This window comes from Elephantulus edwardii, unplaced genomic scaffold (assembly GCF_000299155.1).
Source record: "Elephantulus edwardii isolate Elephantulus edwardi_28Jun2011 unplaced genomic scaffold, EleEdw1.0 scaffold00046, whole genome shotgun sequence".
Classification (NCBI taxonomy): Eukaryota; Metazoa; Chordata; class Mammalia; order Macroscelidea; family Macroscelididae; genus Elephantulus; species Elephantulus edwardii.
Genome location: NW_006399796.1, coordinates 14231981 through 14253881, shown reverse-complemented (window position 1 = coordinate 14253881; position 21901 = coordinate 14231981). Strand labels below are relative to the sequence as shown.

General features: G+C 40.6%; 1 protein-coding gene across 1 annotated transcript in view; it reads right to left on the bottom strand.

Annotated features, from left to right (window-relative positions):
* Positions 1-13255, bottom strand: part of GRAMD3 (GRAM domain containing 3) — a 102408-nt gene extending 89153 nt beyond the window's left edge. The window contains exon 1 of the mRNA XM_006886003.1: positions 13173-13255. Within this exon, the coding sequence (XP_006886065.1) occupies positions 13173-13255 (83 nt within the window). The remainder of the gene's footprint in view (positions 1-13172) is intronic.
* Positions 13256-21901: the final 8646 nt, after the last annotated feature.

Below are 21901 nucleotides of genomic sequence, written 5' to 3'. Positions count from 1 at the left end.
GTACAATACCCATCTTCCTCACAGTGACGTCAAAGAAGCATGGCCTTTGGGTTAGCAGCACAACGCTACAGACCATGTCCCTAGAGAGCCCTACCTCATATATTGTTGTTGTTGTTATGTGCCGTCGAGTCACTTGCGATTCATAGCGACCCTATGTACAACAGAAGGAAACTCTGCTCTGTCTTGTGCCAATCGCACTGTCTCTGACACACCCATCCCGACTGCCCCAATCACTGAATCATCCACCTCATAGAGGGCCTTTCCCTTCTGCGCTGTCCCTCCACCCTACCAAGCATGATGTCACTCTCCAAGGACCTATCCCTCCTTCCAACATGTCCAAAGAATGTTAGATGGAGCCTCATAATCCTTGCCTTCAAGGAGCAGTCTGGTTTGACCCTTTCCAGGATGAATCTGTTTGTTTTCCTAGCAGTCCATGGTACTCCCAATACTCTTCTTCAACACTACACCTCAAAGGCATCAATTCTCCTTCTATCCTCCTTAGTCATTGTCCAACTCTCTGATGCGCAACAAGTGATTGCAAAGACCATGGCCTGCATCAGACGCACCTTAGTCTCCAGAGAGACACCATTACTCTTCATACAGAACTACCTCATATACTTCCATTTAAATGAAAAGTCCAGAAAAGGTGAATTTTGAAATAGAAAGTAGATTAGTTAATTGATAGAAAGTTGTCAGGGGCTCGGAGTGGGAATGAAGATTAAATGGATATGAGGAATTTTAATCATTGCCATTGTTTACTAGAACTGACCCTCCAGCAGGTTTTCAGAGGTGGTAAACTGTACAGAAAGAGACCGCTCATCGTTCTCCCGCAGAGCTACTGGTAGATTCAAACTGTGTGTCTTTGAGTTGGCAGCGTATCTCCTTACCCCTCAGCCACCAGAGGATGAAAATATCCTAAAACTGATTTAAGGCAATGGTCCACTACTGGGTAAAGCTAATAAAAATGACTGAAGTTTTATACCTAAAATGGGAACATCCTGTTGTTGTTGTTATGTGCCATTGAGTTGTCTGTGATTCATAGCAACCCTATGTGCAACAGCCCTAAACCCTGCTCTATCCCTTGGCAATCTTATTGTTGTCTCCGACACACCTATCCCCATTACCCCAGCGACCAAATCAATCCACCTCATGGATAATCTTCCTCTACTGCGCTGTCCCTTCACCCTCCCAAGCATGACGTCCCTCTCTAATGACTGGTCCCTGGTTGCAACATGTCTGAAGTATGTCAGATGAAGCTTCAGAATCCTTGCCTGCACAGAGCAACCTGGTTTAACCCTCTCCAGGATGAACCTGTTCGGTCTCTTAGCAGTCCATGGTATATTCAATACTCTTCTCAACACCACAGCTCAAAGGCATCAATTCTCCTTCTATCATCTATAGTTATTGTCTAGCTCTCTGATGCATAGCAAGTGATTGCAAAGACCATGGCCTGTATCAGGCACACCTTAGCCTCCAGACTGACATCATTGTTCTTCAGTACTTTGGAGAGGACTCTGACAGCAGATTTTCCCAATACAATAAGTCTTTTAATTTCCTGGCTGCTGATGCCAAGAGTATTGATTGTGGAGCTGAGAAACTAAAGTGGTTTACAATCTCAATCTCTTCACCATCCATCACAATGCTGCCAATAGGACCAGTGGTAAGAATCTATATCGAAGCTTGCAGTCCTTGACTTTCTGCAGCTAGTGAGTGTTTCAGGTCCTCCTCAGTTTCAGCAAGCAGGGTTGTGTCATCTGCATAACGCAGGTTGTTGATGAGACTTCCTCCAATTCTGATGGTACATTTCTCCTCATCGAGCTCAGCCTCCCAGATAGTCTGTTCTTTATATAGATTGAAAAGGTATGGAGTTGATATTTAAAATATTTCTCAATGAAGTTGTTTTTTAAAAGATGCTCATGGGACATAATTTCACATGAAAAGCAGGAACCAAGGCCACATTGAGTGAGCAAGGAGAATATATAATTTAGTCTATTGAGAGAATGTGTTTTAAATTGGTTCTGCTTCTCAATAGTAAGTAATCAAATTTATTTTTGGATTAAAATACACCTTTTCTTTAGGAGAAAGAAATGGCCATTAAAAAAGGCTTCGCAAGAGTTTGTTTCTAGGACATTCATTAAACTGGAAAATGTCTGCAGTGAAGGAAATGAAACATTTAAAGAATTAGAATGAAGCTAATGACATCCAAAAACTTCTCCAGTAGGGTAAAAAGGGAAGCCACTGACTGGGAAAAAGTATTCGGTAATAACATATCAGATAAGGGACTTATATCCAGAATTTATGAAATACTTGAGCATCACAACAAGATAAAGGTAAAGAATCCAATAGAAAAATGGGCACAGGATATGAACAGGCACTTCACCGAAGACGACATTCAGATGGCTAACAAACACATGAAGAAATGCTCAAAATCCCTAGCCCTAAGAGAGATGCAAATTAAAACAACTATGAGATATCATTTCACCCCAGTCAAAATAGCAAAATTTAACAGAACAGCAAGCAACAAATGCTGGCGAGGTTGTGGAGAAACTGGAACCCTGATTCACTGTTGGTGGGAGTGTAAAATGGTGCAACCCCTGTGGAAAGCAGTATGGCGCTTTCTCAAAGAGTTGCAAATAGAGATACCATTTGACCCAGCAATTCCACTACTGGGAATATACCCTGAAGAGACCATAGCTGACATCCAAGCAGATATATGCACACCCATGTTCATTGCAGCTTTGTTCACAATAGCAAGGAGTTGGAAACAACCTAAGTGCCCATCAACAAACGAATGGCTAGAGAAGCTGTGGTATATTCGCACAATGGAATACTATGCTGCATTAAAAAACAAGGAACTCATGCAATATTATTCAAAATGGTTGACTCTGGAGAACATTATGCTGAGTGAAATATCCCAGTCACAAAAGGACAAATATTACATGATGCCACTGTTGTAGAATGGGACTGTCCTTGGGGTTGGGGAGACACTGAGTAAGATGGGTTCAATAATGTATACTGCACTGAAGCAGAGGAGGGAGAGAACCGTCTAAAAGAGAGATGTAACTGGGTATTTCTGTCATCACAGGAGACTAGAGCGAGGGCTGCATGGTGGAGGGGACCTGGGGGAGGGTTTGTAAAACAATGAAAGAATCTTTTCTTTTACTTTTCCATAATTTTTGGACTCATGTACTTATAACTTGTTAGTCAAATTTGTGTCTTCTAGGTTGCAACACCCCCATGATACATCTTGAAGGATATGTACATGTACAGCCAAGCACAATCAATAAGAGTGCATCTGAATTCCAAAATCAATCTCCATAATAGTCTATGTGTTTCCTACTGCCAAAGGGGCCCTTTAGAGTAGTGAGAGAAGATCTTCACCCTGAAACCCACAGCGTCCCTTTTCAGCAGGAAGTAGCTAAGAGAATACGCCGTCCCCTTTTCCTTATGACTCAGGGTGAAGTCTCTCTCAGGGAGGAGTGATAGGGAATGGCAAAGGATACACTGACAAAGAAGATTAATCAGAACTGGCTCTGACAAGCACTGTGGCATTTGGACAAGAACAAACTGGGAGGAGGGTAGAGAGAATAGTGCAACAATGAATGAGTGGAAGCCCAAAATCTCTGTAAATGTTTATGAAAATTAATAAAATATAATTATAAAAAAAAAAAAGAATGAAGCTAATGAACAATTCTACCGGAATTTTTTTTTAAAAAATGGAAAAAGCTTATTGGTTTTAAGATGAGGAACAATGAATTCAACGCCAGGAAGCAGGATATGGAAAACAAGGGATCATAGGCAAAAGTAATGGACAACAGATGTGATACAACCGAAGTAGTAATATTGAAATAAGCTGCTGTTCTTGTTACATATTGGTAAGCTGGAACCAACTTACAGCTCTCCCTCCAGTGGGCTTTCAGAAATGGTAAATAGCACTGGAGGAGATAAGCTGCAAGGTCACAAAGTACTAGGGACGGTATGAGCTGCTTTTGTTGTTGCTGTGTACCATCATGTTGGAACAGACTCGCTGACGCTCCAGAGGATTTTCAGAGGTAGTCAACTGCATGGCAGGAGACTGCTCATCTTTCTCCCACAGAATAATTGGTGGATTTGAACCATATGTCTTAGGGTTGGCAGTGCAACTCCTTACCACTGAACCACCAGAGCTGCTTCTGGAATAAAGTTAAAGCCAAGACGATACGTTAGAATCAAAGACAAATGCTTGACTTCACAGTGTCCTCTAGGTCCAACTGATGAAGTTTACTTAATGGAACACTAGTACACACAATTCGATTTAACTACTTTTCTGTCACCCCACCCACTGCCATCCCCTATCACGTACCCAGCTGTCAGGTGCTAGGTTAAGTGCAAGGGCAGGGTGGTGTTGTGGAAGAATTCTACTTTCCATGAGGAAGACCCAGGTCAACTCCTGACCTGTGCACCTCAGTCTGAGTGATGCTGTGATATTAAGTGGGTTTCAGCAGAACTTCCAAACTAAGTTAAGGGGAAAAGGCATGTTGCTAATAAAAAAAAAACCAAAAAAACCAAACCCCTACCAGTAGCTTTTCAGAGGCTGTAAATCACAAGGAAGGAGAATACTTATCTCTCTCCCTTGGAACAGCTGGCGAGTTTGAGTTCCCAGCTCAATTCCTTGCAGCTAAGCCACCAGGCAATCAAAATCCTGTGGGTCACTGAGATCTCCTGGATTTGGCCTCCTGACTCAGTGGCAGTTAACAGTAACAGGTAGCATAGTTCACTGTGGGTTGTTTGTTTGTTGTTGTTTAATAATTCTCATTTCAACTCCAAAAAAAGTCTATATTAGACAGCTGACTTATTTTCCTTTACAGATGAAATGCAGGCTTGACTCCCCAAAAAACTCATAAGGGTCACACCTCTAAGAGACAGCGAAGTCAGAATTCAACTGCCAATTTACCAGTGCTTATGCCCTTATACCACTCAATCAACTGCTTTGTCAAATCAACAATTTGCAATGATATGGGCTTCTAGTCATAGAGTGGATTTGCTTCATTGTTTTTTAAATATATCTCAGATCAGAACACACTGCTTGTTTCTCCTCTTTCATACTCCTCAATTAAATGTTTAATTTTAATAACAATTCATGTATTTTTGTATGCTGTATACACTCCAAAGTATATGTATTAAAAAGTCATGTAGGTCTAGATACACACACACACACACACACACACACACACACATACACACTCTCAAGTATTCTTGTGATTTGGAGTCATTGAGTCACTCATGACTCATAGGGGCCTAATGACCAACAGATCAAAACCTTGCCTTTCCTATGAGATCCTCCGGATCTCCATTATGCTCACATATGGTAGTCAATTATGCACAATATAAGGAGCCTCTTGCTCAATGAGAATTTTCAGTGTCTGAGCCAAGTACACATTAAGAAACAAAGATGTAGTCAATGGTTTGCCTCTGCTCCTCTTGCATCTAAGTCAAGATCGGTGCTATACTAAAACCCTTCAAACTGTATACTTCGAGTGTGTGAACTGTATGATATGGGAGCTCTGTTATTTAAAAAGCTGTTAAAAATTAAAGGACTGAATAAAACTTTCTTTCATAATGTAAGTCATAATCTGAAATAAGAAGCTAGAGAGTTTTAGCCCAGAAATATGCTGCTGTTAAGTGACAATGAGCTGATTTTAACTCACAGCAAACCTATGACCAACAGATCTTGATCCTGTCCTACTTTGTGGCACTTGTACCATTTCTGATATACTTGAATCCATTGCTACAGTCACTGTGAAAATCCATCTTGTTGAAGGTCTTCCTTTCTTTCTGTAACCCTCCACCTTTCCTAGCATGATGCCAGAAATATAGCAGCATTAATTTTAGATATTTGTTGAAATTCATCAGAAGTAAACTGGCCCTTCCTAAACTGGGTCTATGAGAGATTTTTCACAACAAAAATACATCACATACAATGTGTGCCCTGAAGGTTAGTCAATATTATAACTGTCTCCGTATGGAGAACATAAAATCCAGAACGGAGGAGCTAGAATCTCAATAGAGGAAGAGGCAGATAAATTACCTCCCCCCCTTTCTTAAAAAAAGAATACAATGCATTTTCATAACCAAACACTCATTTTGGTGATGAGTGAATCTATAGACTTAACCACTAACATAAAGATGAATAAATAAGTTACTGCTTTGGGAGAAACACATGTATCTTAAAATTATACCTACTACTGGTGGCTTAGTGGTAAGGAGTTGCACTGCTAATCTAAAAGTGAATGGTTCAAATCCATCAGTTGCTCCCTGAGAGAAAGACTGGCAATCTCTTCTCGTGTGATTTCCTACCTCTGAGAAACCACTGTAGGGTCAGCTATTGATCAGGTCCGATTCAACGATACTTAACAACAGAATACTGAAGGAAAACTCAATTAAGAAATTTGGAAAATAGAATTTCCCTTAGATAATCAAGCTGTGAGTCAACTGTGAGCATAGCACACACCTTAATGAGAGGGATCTATGGGCTATTCCTTGGAGAAGGACATGATTCTGGGAAGGATAGAGGGTCAGTGAAGGAGAGGAAGACCCTCAACCAGATGGTGACTGCTGTAATAGGCTCTTGTGAATCAAGAAGTGATAGGACAGAAGCATAGGATAGAACAGGGTCCAGATCTTTTGTTTATGAAGATGCCAAGAGTTGTACTCAACTCAACAGGACCTAATAACAACAACAACAACAACAACAACGTCTTACCCTATCCAGCCCACTTCTTGTTGCTATGTGCCAACTCATAGTGACCCTACGTACAACAGCTCTGAATCCTGCTATAACCTGAGCCAACTTCATTGTCTCTGACACACATACACACATGTCCCCAGACACTGAGTCTATCTATCTCATCCAGGATCTTAATCTCTTATGCTGTCCCTTCACCCTTCCAAGCATGATGTCCCTCTTCAAGGACTTGTCTTTTCTTGCAACATGCCCAAATTATGTCAGATGGAGCTTCAAAATCCTAGCCTCCAAGAAGCAGCCTGGTTTCACCCTCTCCAGGACAGATCTGTTTATTCTCCTAGCAGTCCATGATATATTCAACATTCTTCTCCATCACCATAACTCAAAGGCATTGATGCTTCTTCTATCATCCTTAGTCACTATCCAGCTCTCTGATGCATAGCAAGTAATTGCGAATTATAAGCCTGAATTAGGCGCATCTTAGTCTCCATACTGACATCGTTGTTCTTCAGTACTCTGGAGAGGTCTCTGACAGCAGATTTTCCCAATGCCATTTGTCTTTTGATTCCCTGGCTGCTGGTATCAAGAGTGATGATTGTGGAGCTAAGCCCATTAATAAATAGACAGTTATTTAAAACAATTATTTGCTGAATCTTTTGGAAAAGTCAATGTATTAAGATGTGATGAATTTAGTATCTGTTCAAGGCAAGGAAACTAATATATTCTCTGGCCTAATGTGTGAGCTATGGTGGTGTAGTTTGTAGGGACTTGCACTGGTTAATTCAAAGGTAGCACCTCTCTGGTGGTCCAAATGCACAAATGGCTCTTCAGGAGAAAGATAGGCAACCTCTTTACAAGTAATTTATAGCCTCTGAAAAATCCACTGAAGGGTATGCTGTTCTAACTCAGCAGCAACGAGTTTTTAAGGGAGTGTGTACATGGGTGGGGGAAAACTATTTATGTATAATGTGAATGCTGACAGAGAAGACATGAATATGAAACCAGACACAAAATGAAATTGATTGCCATCAAGCTGATTCTGACTTGTGACAACACAGCAGAATTGCCCATAGGCCTTCTAAGGCTGTAAAGTTTTTCAGAAGCAGACTGTCTCAACCATTTCTTGAAGGTGCTGATGGTTTTGAACCACAGTGTTTGGTTATAAACTCTATAATCACAGCCAGGGATGCATCCTATCTCCATACCTTTTCAACCTATATGCAGAACAGATTGTCTGGGAGGCTGGGCTCTATGAGGAGAAATGTGGGGTCAAGATTGGTGGACAATTTATCAACAACCTGCGTTATGCGGATGACACAACCCTGCTTGCTGAAACTGAAGAGGACCTGAAGCGCCTGCTGCAGAGTATCAAGGACTGCAGGTTACAATATGGATTGAGGCTCAATGTCAAGAAGACAAAGATTCTTACCACTGGATCAATTGGCAGCATCAGGATGGATGGTGAAGAGATTGAGATTGTACACAGCTTTAGTTTGCTTGGCTCCATGGTCAACAGTCTTGGCACCAGCAGCCAGGAAATGAAAAGGAGCATTGCCATGGGAAAGTCTGTTGTTAGGGACCTCTCCAAAGTACTGAAGAGCAATGGTGTCTCTCTGGAGACTAAGATGCGTCTGATACAGGCCATGGTCTTCACAATCACTTGTTATGCATCAGAGAATTGGACAATGACCAAGGAGGATAGAAGGAGAATTGATGCCTTTGAGCTGTGGTGCTGGAGAAGAGTATTGAGAATACCATGGACTGCTAGGAAAACAAACAGATTTGTCCTGGAAAGGGTTAAACCGGGTGGCTCCTTGGAGGCAAGGATTCTGAGGCTCCATCTAACATACTTTGGACATGTTGTGAGAAGAGACCGGTCCTTGGAGAGGGACATCATGCTTGGGAGGGTGAAGGGACAGCGCAGGAGAGGAAGGCCCTCTATGAGGTGGATTGATTCAGTGACTGGGATAATTGGGATGGGAGTGTCAGGGACAGTGCGATTGGCACAGGACAGAGCAGAGTTTAGGGCTGTTGTACATAGGGTCGCTGTGAGTCGCAAGCGACTCGACGGCACATAACAACAACAATCACAATCACCAGAGTTCCTGGGAAAAAGGAAGGCTTTAAATGAAGAAAAACTTGAGCTGATTTCTAGAGGTATATTAAGAGAAAGGAGTGAAGGAATTGAAGAAATAGAGGCAAAGAAAACAGACAAGTGAAGGGAAGAGGAAAGAGATGGGGAAAGAAATGGGAGAAGAAAAGGATACCATAATTCATTACTACATTGGTGGAGTTTATCTTTCAATATGACTTTCCTAGCCATTGAATTTGACTTTGCATTGGAAATGGGTGGACATATGCAAATAGGGTGTCTTAGTCTATTCATAAGGGGATTGGCTAGTCTCACCAATTTACAAGGGGATTGGCTAGTTTTGCTATTAAATTGAGTGGATCCAGTGGCAGAAAGATGAAACCTCACTGCCAGGAAAAAAACAAGCAAGACTAACGGCAGTAGCAGCCACTGTGGAAAAACAGAAACCTGACATGGGATGGGACTTTGAGACTATTACACTGTTGGAGCCGGAGCTAAAGACCTTTGTCCAAGTTTGCTGGACAACTGATGGTGGTGAGAGCCAATATTGGCAGGACTGAGAACTTTGCAACATGGGCCTAAAGCCGTGAGGCTCAAGGCTGAGGTGCCTATGAGCATATTTCAGTTCAGAAGCTATCCTGACTGTATTCTGCTATTACCCTGGATTATAACCTTTTGACTTTCCCAATATGGTTCTGTGTGGTCTGTGAACTATTGCATTGGATCTTAGACCCAGTTAAGCAGTAAGATTGGTGTTGAGATGAGTAGAAAGAGGTACAAGAGCTTGAGGAACATGTCTCACTTTACAGGAATAGGTTTTGGTTGTTGACGCTGTTGATGGGAACAGTTCCCCTCTGTGAATCTGGTAAAGGTCAGATATAGCTGTCCCCATGTAGCTCATTTTTACACAACCCAAAAGCATGCAGTTTGAGTCCACTAGTTTCTGTGAGGAAGTAAGATGACAAGCTCCCCCTGTGCAATTTATGGTCACTTAAATCTCTCTGGAGGGCCAGCTATGAGTCAGTTCTGACTTTACAGCAATTAGTTTTGTGATTACCTAGGAGGGTAGGTTCCAGGTGATGAGGTCTCTGTAAGTGTGGACACAGACATACTGAGATATTTGGAGAAGAGAGCCATTCTAACATTACTACAGGAAACTGTCCATTGGGAAACCTGGACTTCACTAAGACTTTGAACTTAGTGATGATTAATCTAAGTTATAAAGTTCAAAACAGAGAGATTGGACTTTCCATGTGTAAGAATTTGGCAACCTAAATTTGATCACACCAGTATCCTCTGTAATAACTTAACTTCTCCTTCCCCAAATTATTCTTATCCTGATACTGAAATGAGAGAATATAAGCTCAGTTGCAGAGTTTGTCTAAAATCTTAGACTGACTCAGAAGTAATCTGAGTGGGCCTGGGGAAAAATATCTTATGTTAAAAAACATAGTGGGGAAGATTAATCATGGGGTCACATAATTTGATGGGTGGGGGTGGGGTGAGGGAAATGGAGAGGATCTAGTATGAAAAACAATATATTACAATTTTGTAAATAATTTACTATTAAAATAATGTAAAATAGAATATATATGCATGATGGTATGAAACACAATGTAAAGGAAAGTATAAAACACAATGTATATGAATGAAATATACTGTAAAGATATTATTATATGAAAATCAATAAAAAATATTAAAACAAAAGAATACCAAGCAGACAAACATCTTAACTGTACAGAAAATTTGTTACAGGTAAGCTATGAATGATACCTTGCCAATGTATTTAATGTGTTTCTTGAGATACAATACTAAACATGTATGTATACCACTTTCTACTTCCACCTAAAAAACTGTTCTAGGGGTGGCAGAATGACAGACTGCAAACCACACTGTTCCTTGTATTTCCCACTACTAATTGACAAATGATAGGCATTCAGTATTTGTTGAAGTAAAATGAATTTTTGAAACTAGTAGGTGCAAATGAAGGGCTGTGATGGGGCCTTGAGTTTCCAAAGGACTGGGCAGATTTTGCCAACAGCTAATAAGTTTTGAGTTAAGAAAATTAGTACACTGCTATAGTACAGTTTTCCAGTCATTGCAAAACTCTCTTAACTGAGTATCTAGTGGACTGGGAATGTATAGATTCAAAATGCGATAGCAGTTGGGTAGGCTTAAATCACTTTGTCCTGTGTAATTAGAACTAAACGTTGCTTTTGGATGGATCCTGGAATAGGAGTTCAAAGTCTCAGGTTCTAGTCTTTCCTTTCTGCCCCTTAACACTTGATAATGGCTTCCACTATCCACAAAACAATAAGATTATACCTGCTGTCCTTCAGCAAAATACAGCATATGAAAAAAGAATGATTAGTGAAATGAAAATATCAGATGTTATTAAACAGTTTATCTTCTCATGAACTTGAATTATTGTTAGAGAGTAAGGATGTTATTCTTAAGTGACAAAACAAAAGCATTTTGTGGATGTTACACTGATAGCAGTTTTGTCTCAATCATGTTATATTGTATCTGTCATAAAGAATAAAAGAGCACCAGCATAAGAGGACAATGTTGGGAGAGCAAAGAAAGAGGAGCTAAGCAAAGCAGGTATTGGGAGGGAATATCACCGAATTACTGGAGACAACAAATCACAGTAGCTACGAAAATGTTCTGTCTTAAACTTTAGCCTGAACTTCAAAAGATGCCTTAAAAAAGAAAATTTAAAAACCTCATTGCCAATGGAGTAAGAACTCACAACTGATCCTCTATTGGGTTTCTAAGTCTATAAATTGCAAGGAAGGAGCCTGCCTATCTTTCTCCTTTGAGCTGCTAGTGAATTCAAACTGTGTGAAAGACTTGGCCTTTGGGTTCATAGTACAACTTCCACAGACTATACCATCACAATGCTTTGGAATGAAATTCACTTTTTTGTAAAAGACTAAGTATTGACATAATAAAGGACATCAATCCTCTACTATTTAAAAAATGATCATCTTTTCATACTACTATCAATAACTCTGGTGGCCTCGTGGTAAGGGGCTGTGTTGTCATCTCAAAGGCACGCTGTTCGTACCCACCAGCTGCTCAACAGGGAAAAAAGGGGAAATCTTCTCCTGAGTGATTAAACTTCCTCTGAAAACCCACTGGAGGGTCAGCTATGAGTTGGTTCTGAATCGAAGGTACACAACAACAACCTGGTACTACCAAAAAAACGAAAGCAACTGGGTTTCTTTAGATATTTACCTGGAATTTTAATACTATGTTGTTGCTGCTGTGTGCCATCAAGTCAGAATTGACTCATAGCCTACCCTCTAGTGAGTTTTCAGAGACTTCATACAGCAAAGAGGAGGCTGCCCAACTTTCTCCCACACTGCAGCTGGTGGATTTGATTCCTGTGCATCTATGTTGCTACAGTGACATGATAGTATAATAATAGAACAAACGAGATTATTTACCTTTTAAAACCAAGAAAGTTGGAGTAATAACAATGGCTTAAATAATCATATTTCTAGATTTTTGAAAATTAAACAATAAGCTTTTAATGTAGAGTGGGAAGAGAAGTTTCATTCCAGGAAGCTAATTCTTGGGATAAAAATATTTTCTTTTTCACGTTCTTTACCCCGATGGGCTTTGAGTTAAATAATGTGCAAATTCTTAGGCACAACAATCTTTCAAGAGGATAGTTGCAATCTAACATTTGATGCAATCCAACATTTGAAGTGCTTATCTAAACATTTATGATGCTTCCTCTACCCCATCCCCCCACTTACACTCTCTCAATCTCAGAAAAAACTATCAAGTCTTTTCTAACTATCCAACCAAAGGCTTTGAAGGGAAAGATAAAGCACTTTTCATGTTTTCCATTATTTTTTCCTCTCACCAACAGAAAGAGTGAAGATGGTGAAGAAAAGTTACCTTTAAAGTCTGACTCAAATCACTAAAACATTATGAAGCTAATAACCAGATGGCATCAACGGGACAACTGAATTGCCACGCACGTCATTAAGAACTACTGAAATAAATGGTAGCGCTGTTTCTTGACGTGGTCCAGAAGTTTAAATAGTTTTCCCAGATCTCCCTTGGGAATAAGAAAGCAGCAATTTTGCTTTTGGCTCAGATAATTCACATCCCCATCAGTCTGTAAACTACAGTGCATTCATTCCTGAAACATTCCAGTGCTTTTTACTGAGGGCTTTGTGCAAAAGAAAGATCCAAGACCACAGAACGAGTGAAAGCCACGAAACTGTCAAAGCAAAAGTTCCAGAAATCTATTCACACACAGACCTGGTCCTCTGGCAGAGGAACTTGGGAAAGTGCGCTTTCTCAGACCCGGGATGGGTCCCAGCAGAGAATACTTACTGGATCGAGCCAACTTTGCTCTCTCTTTTCCCGAGAACTTTTGCAGGCTTTGTGTCTTCCACATCTTGCTGTAGTTCAGTCATCAGGGCCGTCTCTGGAGGGCACCTTCAGACCTCCGGGCTCTGCAGTCTCTACCGGTTCTGAGCTCCCGGGTCCCGGGCGCTGGCCCAGCAGCCGCGCCGCGCCTTCCCCTGAGCCCTCCGCCCCTCGCGCCGCGCATCCAGGCCCGCGCCGGGCTGCCAACCTGGACACATTCGAGGTGGCGCTATTGGTCAGGCGGAGTCTGGAAGAGCCCGGAGTGAGGGGAAGGGGAGGGCCGAAGCGAAGTGACAGCCTCCTTCCCCAACCCAGGAGGCAGAGGAGCAGAAAAAGGAAACCTGTTTAACTAGTCTTTCTAGGAGACGAAGCTAATTGGCCAAGCAGGTGAAAACATTTGCCTAACGAGCCCCAGTATATGTAGCCTCCTGCAGGACTGGGCGGGTTTTTTGAGATTTAGGTAGCTTTTTTTTTTTTTTTTTTTTCTTGCCCTGACAGAAAGAAGGGGATTTTTTTAAAAAGAGCAGCTGGCCCTTGATACAGGAAAAGGATACCACTGAGTGAGGCTGATCTCATACAAATGCACCGTGTGGGCTGGCCTATACCCCAACCTAAATTATTCAGACAGGATATTACCTCATTGGGAACTGCCCCCTTGCTGCTTAAACAATAAGTCTGCTCAATTTTTCATGTGGAAATAACAAAGGTAAAAAGTGGTAGTTGTCATTAATGGTTTCCTGGTTAACCCTTGTTAGTCCTGTGTGAAAGAGGAACTCTTCCAAACCTTTTTAGCAACTTACTTAGCATTCAGCCAATGACATGAAAACCTCCTTAATTTCCTTTCCTTAATTTCAGGTTCGGGTTCTAGCTGAGGGTACAGGTGAAGAGTCTGTTGACTTGATTTCTGGATTTGACTGTCAATCAGTTATTAGTTCATTAACTTTTGAGAGTTATAATCTTAGAGGTCTTCTTCTAGACATTCACTTACCATGCCCTATAGCGCTATTTTGGTGGTTTTCTGATTTGTTGTGCAGTAGTGGAAAAGAATAGACATACAAAACTATATTGTTGGAACCTTAACTTGAAGGCAATTCCAACTGGCAAGATAAGAGTAGGCCTGTGGAACATTTAGTAGGAGTCCTGGGGATGCAGTGGGTAAGTGAGAAGTTACAGCTTGGCGTTTGGAACTCACAAGCAGCCCAGAGGGAGGGAGGTGTGGAAGCCCTTTCTGTGCGTCAGTGCTTTTCTGTTGTTTATGGTCACTGTGAGTCGGAGTTGACTCAATGGCAACAGGTTGTTTTGTGTTATTGTGGTTTGGCTTTTCATTTATTGCCTGCAAACTTTTGTTTTTCTTTTTACATTTATTTTAGAATTAAGAGTCATAAAGAATATGTGACCATACTTCTTGTATGTGTATGTGTGTGTGTGTGTATATATATATATGTGTATATATATATATATACATTTATCACATATGTGTAAATGTTTGCAATAGAATATATACTGTCATTCAATCAGAACCAACTCATACCTGACCCTCTAGCAGGTTTTGAGAGCAGTAATTCACATTTACTTATCTTTTTCCTGGGAAGAAGCTGATGGATTTGAACCTAGTGTCTTCAGGTTAGCAGCACAGCTCCTTACAACTAGGTTACCAGACAGAATAGGTGGGTGGTAGGTGGGTGGATGGGCGGCTGTGTGGATGGGCAAGTGGACGGATGGATGGATGGATGGAGAGTAGACAGACAGATAGATAGATACATGGATACATAAAGTGAGACCACAGGAGAGCGAGCAAGTGAGATTAGTGATTAAAATGTACCAGCCGCTCTAAGGAAGAAAAGAGCTGGCATTCTTCTATAAAGATTAGAGCCTAAGAAAGCCTACAAGGAAGTTCTGCTCTATACTACAGAGTTGCAATGAGTTAGTTGGTAATGACAGTGGTCACACAACTAAATGCTTTTAAATGAAAAGCCCAGATGGCCCAAGGATTAAATAGTTGGCTGCTAACTAAAAAGGTTAGCAGTTCCACTCCACTGGAGAAAAGGCTTGGCAATGTGCTCTGACAAAGACGACGGCCAGGAAAACAGCAATGGGTCACTCTGAGTCAGAAATCAACTTGACAGCACCTCATAACTCTTTAAGGGAGCTTCCAAAATATGGGAGATTCCAGGGATTTTCAAAATTTCTTTTCCCCCTTCATTTACTAGCTTACATTGTTAACCTGACCAAACGAAAGTATCTTTTTGTAACCTCCTTGCACTGACTCCCAAACTTGGTACTTGTGACATTTGAAAAATAAGAAAAAGGGGGGAAATTTTTACTAGCATTCCATGAACGGGTGGGCCCACTCAGCCCTCTTTAAATGTGTAAGGAAGGGCAGGTGATCAGACTGGCCCCAGCATGGGCTTAAAACACAGAGAACTCACAGACATTCTGAAAAGTGATCTTGGAAGGCCCACAGCAGTTCACTAGGGTGGAAGGGACCCACGGGAGGTGGGAGAGGTGGCAGGGAGAAAAAGCAGGTGATCCTTTCCAAGATGAGGAGGAATTCTCATTGCTCGAACTGACTCTCCACTGGGCTTCCAAGACCGTAATTTGCACAGGAGGAGATTGCCCATCTTCCCCTCCCCAGGAAAGATGGTGGATTCTAACTGCCAGATAGGCGTGGCCTTTGAATTTATAGTGCAATTCCCTACAAACTGTTGTTGATATGTACGGTGGTGGAATTGGAACTGCCTCATGGCTGACCTTCCAGTGGGATTTCAGAGGCCATCAATCTAACGAGAAGAGACTGTCCATCTTTCTCCCATGGAGAAGCTGGTGGATTCTAACTGTGTGCTTGTGGGTTGGCAGGGCAACACCTTACCAATAAGCCACCAGCGCTCCCTTCCCTACAATTTTCACCACGATTCTTTGGAATGAAGTTGACTTTCTTCCCGAAGATCTGCTGGTGGATTCAAACCACTAGAGAGTCCCTGGATTATTAGTGCAACTCCCTATGGACCACCAGAGCTCCCTAGAAAGGAATTAGAAATGAGTAAACCACATTATTTAACCAAGTAGGATTTGTTTCAATTTAAAAGATATTCTCAAGTAGCTTTCTGATTTTTTTTTCCTGGTTGATTTATTTTTAAAAAGAAATAGGCTGGTGGTACAGTGGTTAAATGCTTGGCTACTAACAAAATGATGAGTGGTTTGAATTACCTGTCAATTTGTGGCAGTCTGCTTTTGTAAAGATTTACAGCCTTTATAAAGTCCAATGTGGCAGTTCTAATCTGTCTTATAGGGTTGGAATGGATATGTTTGCAATAGGTTTATATAAATGGATATATGTAAAAAACTCTAAGTATAATTATTTCAAAGGTGGTGTTGTTGTTATGTGCTGTCAAGTCACCTGTGACTCATCGAATCATATATGACCGCTGAACTGTGCTCTAGCCTGAGACAATTCCACTATCTCTGACACACCTACTCTATTGCCCAAGTTACTGAGTCAATAGTCAATCTGTCTCACCTGGGGTCTTTCTCTCCTGCACTGTCCGTTCACCCTTCCAAGCATGATGTCCTTCTCCAAGGACTGGTCCTTCCTAGCCACATGCACAAAGTATATGAAATGGAGCTTCAAAATCCTTGCCTCCAAGGAGCAGCCTAGTGTCACCTGTCCAGGACAGAACCATTTGTTCTCTTGGCAGTCCATGGTATGTTCAATACTCTTCTCCAGCACTACAACTCAAATGCATCAATTCTTCTTTGGTTAACCCTAGTCATTGTCCAGCTCTATGATGCATAGCAAGTATTAGCAAACACCAAGGCCTGGATCAGGCACACCGTAGTCTCCAGACTGACATTGTTGCTCTTCAACACTTTGGCGAGGTCCCTGACAGCAGCTTTACCCAACACAATTTGTCTTTTGATTTTTTGACTGTTGGTGCCAAGAGTGTTGATTGTAGATCTGAGCAAGCTGAAATTATTAACAACCTCAATCTGTTTTCCATCTACCATGGGGCTGCCAATTGGTCCAGTGATGAGAATCTTTATCTTCTTGATATTGAACTTCAATCTATATTGAAGACTAAAATCCTTGACCTTGTGCAACAAACTCTTCAGGTCCCCTTCAGTTTTTGTGAACAAGGTTGTATCATCTGCATAACACAAGTTGCTGATGAGTTTTCCTCAGATCCTGATGCCACGTTCCTCCTCATAAAGTCCAGCTTCCCAAATGATCTGTTCCACATATAAATTGAAAAGATATAGAGAATGCATCCCTGACACACTCTTTTTCTGATTTTGAGCCATGCAGTGTTTCCTTGCTTTATTCTGAGGACTGCTTCCTGGTCCAGGTATAGGTTTCACATGAGCAAAATCAGTTATTTTGGGATTCCCATTCTTCTCAAGGTTAGCCACAATTTGTTGAGATCCACACAATTAAATGCCTTTGAATAGTTAATGAAACACAGATACACATTACTCTGGTATTCTTTGCTTTCAGCTAAGATCCATCTGAAATTGGTGATAATTAATGTCCCTGGTGTCACAGCCTCTTCTAAACCCAACCTGTATTTCTAGCTGTTGTTGTTGTGTGCCATCAACTCACCTGTGACTCATAGTGACCCGATGCACAGCAGCTCTGAACCCTGCTCTATTCAGACCCAAACTTACAGTATTTTTTGTAGAAGCTGATAAATCATAGAGTGTATTTTGCTGCAGTGTGACAAAGTAGAAATGCAAGAATATACTTAAAATATATTTTTAGAGGTTCTTAGACTATGTACCATTGAGGTACTTTTTCATTCACACCTTAGAGAATATAATTTCTTGTTTCTGATGTCAAAAGGAGAGCAGTTAATGTGTTTTGGTAACTGAAACAGCTGTGGTACAATATATATAAACCGAGATGTTCTCATTATAGTACAGGATAGTAAACAAACTATACTGACAACTTCTAGTTAAACTGCTTAGAGTATTGAGTAAATATTGGTCTTTTTTTAAAACTTGGTCAGAAACACTGTGGATGAGTACATAGGTTCAGGGACAGAGTTAAAATAATGATCCTGGATGGAAGTTTGATTGCAGTGTATGGCTATAAATCAGGTAACTACATGACATATAGCAGAAGTATTCCTTAGTCAATGTAAATACATGTAAAATGTCTTCACATGTCAATAATTTTAGACATTGTCTGATGATATACATATTAGGATATGTTGATGCCCTTATCAAGATGAAACTTGGTAGCTCTGTAATAATATAGATATGCAGTATATTTAAGATATCAACTTCATGAGTGAAAAGATTTCAGAAACACCATTTACAATGCTCCATAACGTTATGTTGGTGGTTTTCTGATTGGCTATGCAATTTTGAAAACAGTAGCCATGAAAACTACTCCTGTTTTCTATTTAAGATAATATTAAAAGGAGAAAATGTGAAGGGAAGGCAATGGGAAGAAAAATTGCTAGGAAACATTAGAATAGAAATCTATGGTAGACTATAGAATCTCTTACATAGAAGGTCTTTGAAAACAAAATTTAAAAAAAATTTAACTAGTGAAACAAATTCATTGCAGTCTAGTTAGAACTGACTCATAGCTGATTCTCTGGTAAGTTTTCAATAACTATAAATCCCACAGGAAGAAATTACCCATCTTTATCCTGTGGAGCAGCTGATGGATCCGAACTGATTGCCTTTGGGTTTTCAGTGCAACTCCTTACCCATAAGGCCACTAGGACTCCTTACAAAAAAAGATTGATTTTAAGCTGATCTTTATCAATGCTGCAGATGAAAAACTGGAAATACTCTATTGTTCTCTATAGGGATGAGACAAGAACAAAGTTGACCACCTGAGCTGAGTGAAATAAGTAAAATAATTTAGGGATCAGAGGACAGTTGTTATTGTTGTGTACAGTTGTATACGTGTATGTCAGGAAGTGTGAGCATGGCACACAATAGAACAAGGCTCAGATCTTTTGTTCTTAGTGTCACTATGCGTTGTATTCAATTCAATGGCACCTAACAACCACCACCACCACCATAGAGTATAAGCCAATGCATATCCGAGCCGCCAATGGGTTTTCAGAAACAGTAAGTCACATGAGAAGAGATTACTCATCCTTCTCCCTTGAACCAATGGGCAACATCATGATAGAGAAGAGACGGGAGTTGTCAAGGATTGAATTTTCCTTGGATGCACAATCAATACCCATGATCTTATCAATGGTAATGGCAGTCAAGAAATAAAGCTATGTTGCATTGGGAAAATCTTCTGTCAAAGACCTTGCCATAGTGCTACGGAGTAAAAATGTCAGTTTAAAGACTTAAAGTTTGCCTGATACAAACCATGATCTTTTCCATTACTTCCTGTGCATCTGAAGGTTGGACAATAAATAAGGATGATAAGAGAAGAATCGATGCCTTTGAGTTGTGGTGCTAGAGAAGAGTACTGGACATCCCATGGACTTTCAAAAGAATAAACAAGTCTGCCTTGGAGGACGTGCAACCAAAGCACTCCTTAGAGACAAAGATGATGCAACTTGATCTCACATACTTTGGATATGTTGTAAGAAGGGATTAGTCATTGGAACAAAGCTTCAGACTAGGAAAGGTGAAGAGTCAGAGAAAGAGAGGAAAACTGTCAACAAGATGGAGTGACACAGTGACGGTAACAATGAGCATGAGCATGTCATTGACACTGAGGATGGTGCAGGGTAGGGCAAGGTTCAGGTTTCTTGCTCATAGGAGGATCACTATGACTTGTAATTGTGTCAATAGCACCTAACAACAACAATAGAAAGAATAAAATCTGCTCCAGAGTTTTAAAATACATTGTCTCTTTTCTATACAATAAATGTTATATGGTAGCTCTTGGCAACTAATAATAACAACAGCAACAGTGACAAATGTTCATAATCAAGCCATTGATGTGTTGGCCATTGAAATATGTCAGGAAATAGTACATGATCTAGAGCCAATGGTAATGAAGGAAGAGGTTCAATCTACTCTGAAGGCACTGATAAAAAATAAGGCCCCAGGAATCAATAGGATACCAACTGATATGTTTCAACTCATTGATCCTGGACATGCTTACTAGCCCATACCAGGAAAAGGTGATCCAACAAAATGTGAAATTTATCAAACAATATCATTAATATCACATATAAGCAAAATACTGCTCAAGATCATCCAGAAACAATTGGAAGAGTACATTTTACAGAACTGGCACAGTTCAAGCTGGGTTTAGAAGAGGCCATGGCATCAGCGACATCATCTCTGATGTCAAATGGATCTTGACAGAAAGCAAAGAATTCCAAAAGAATATCTATTTGTGCTCTTTTGACTATGCGAAGACATTTGACTGTGTGGATCATAACAAACTATGGCTAAGATTGTGAACAATGGGAATCTCAGAACATTTAATCTTGCTCATATGATGCCTACACTTAGACCAAAAACCTGTTGTCCAAACAGAGGAAGGGAACACTGCATGGTTTGCAACCAAGAACTATGTGCATCAAATTATAATTTCTCCATGTTGCTCAATCTGTATAATGAATAAATCATTCAAGAAACTGGACTCTGAAGAAAACAGTGACATCAAGATAGAAGGAAGACTCATTAACAATCTGTGTTATGCAGAAGACACAACCTTGCTTGCTGAAAGTGAGAGGATTTGAAGTTCTTGCTGTAGAAGATCAAAGACAATAGCCTTAAATATGGATTACATCTTAACATTAAGAAAACAGAAATGCTTACCACTGGGCCTCTAGTCAACATCATGATAAATGGAGAAAAGATTGCAATTATAGATGACTTAATCTTACTTGAGTCTACTACAGTCAACATCCTTGGCATCAGCAGTCAATCAGAAGATGTGATAACTTTGGAAAATTCTCTCTCAAGAACTTGGCCCAGGTGCTGAGGAGCAGTGATGTCAATTTGAATACTAAGGTGCGCCTGATTCAGGATATAGTCTTTTCAATTACTTGCTACACATCTGAGAGCTGGGAAATGAATAAGGATGATATTACTGTTGTTGTTATATGCCATCAAGGTGCCTTTCATAGGTACCCTATGCACAATAGCTCTGAACCCTGCCCTATCTATCCTAAGCCAATCTCACTTTCTCTATCATAAACCAGGATTTTCGTCTTCTGCACTGTCCTTCCACCCTTCAAAGCATGATGTCCTTCTCTAAGGACTGGTCTCTTCTGGCAACATGCCTAAGATAAGGGAGATGGAGTTTCAAAATCCTTGCCTCCAAGGAGAAACTTGGTATCATCCTCTCTAGGGTAGACCTGTTTGTTATCTTGGCAGTCCAAGGTATGTTCAATACTCTTCTCCAGCACCACAACTCAAAGGCATCAATTTTTTGGTTATCCTTCATCATTGTCCAGCTCTCAAAGGCATAACAAGTAATTTCAAAAACTCATGGCTTAGAACAGATGCACCTTAGTCTCTAGATTGACATCATTGATTTTTAGCACTCTGGAGAGGACCCTGATGAAAGATTTACCTAATTCAATTTGTCTTTTGATTTCTTGACTGCTGGTGCCAAGAGTGTTGATTGTGGAGCTGAGTAAGTTGAAATTGTTAACAATCTCAATTTGTTCTCTACCTGTCCTTATGCTGTCAATTTGTCCAGTGAGAGAATCTATCTTTTTTCCTTCCTTCCTTCCTTCCTTCCTTCCTTCCTT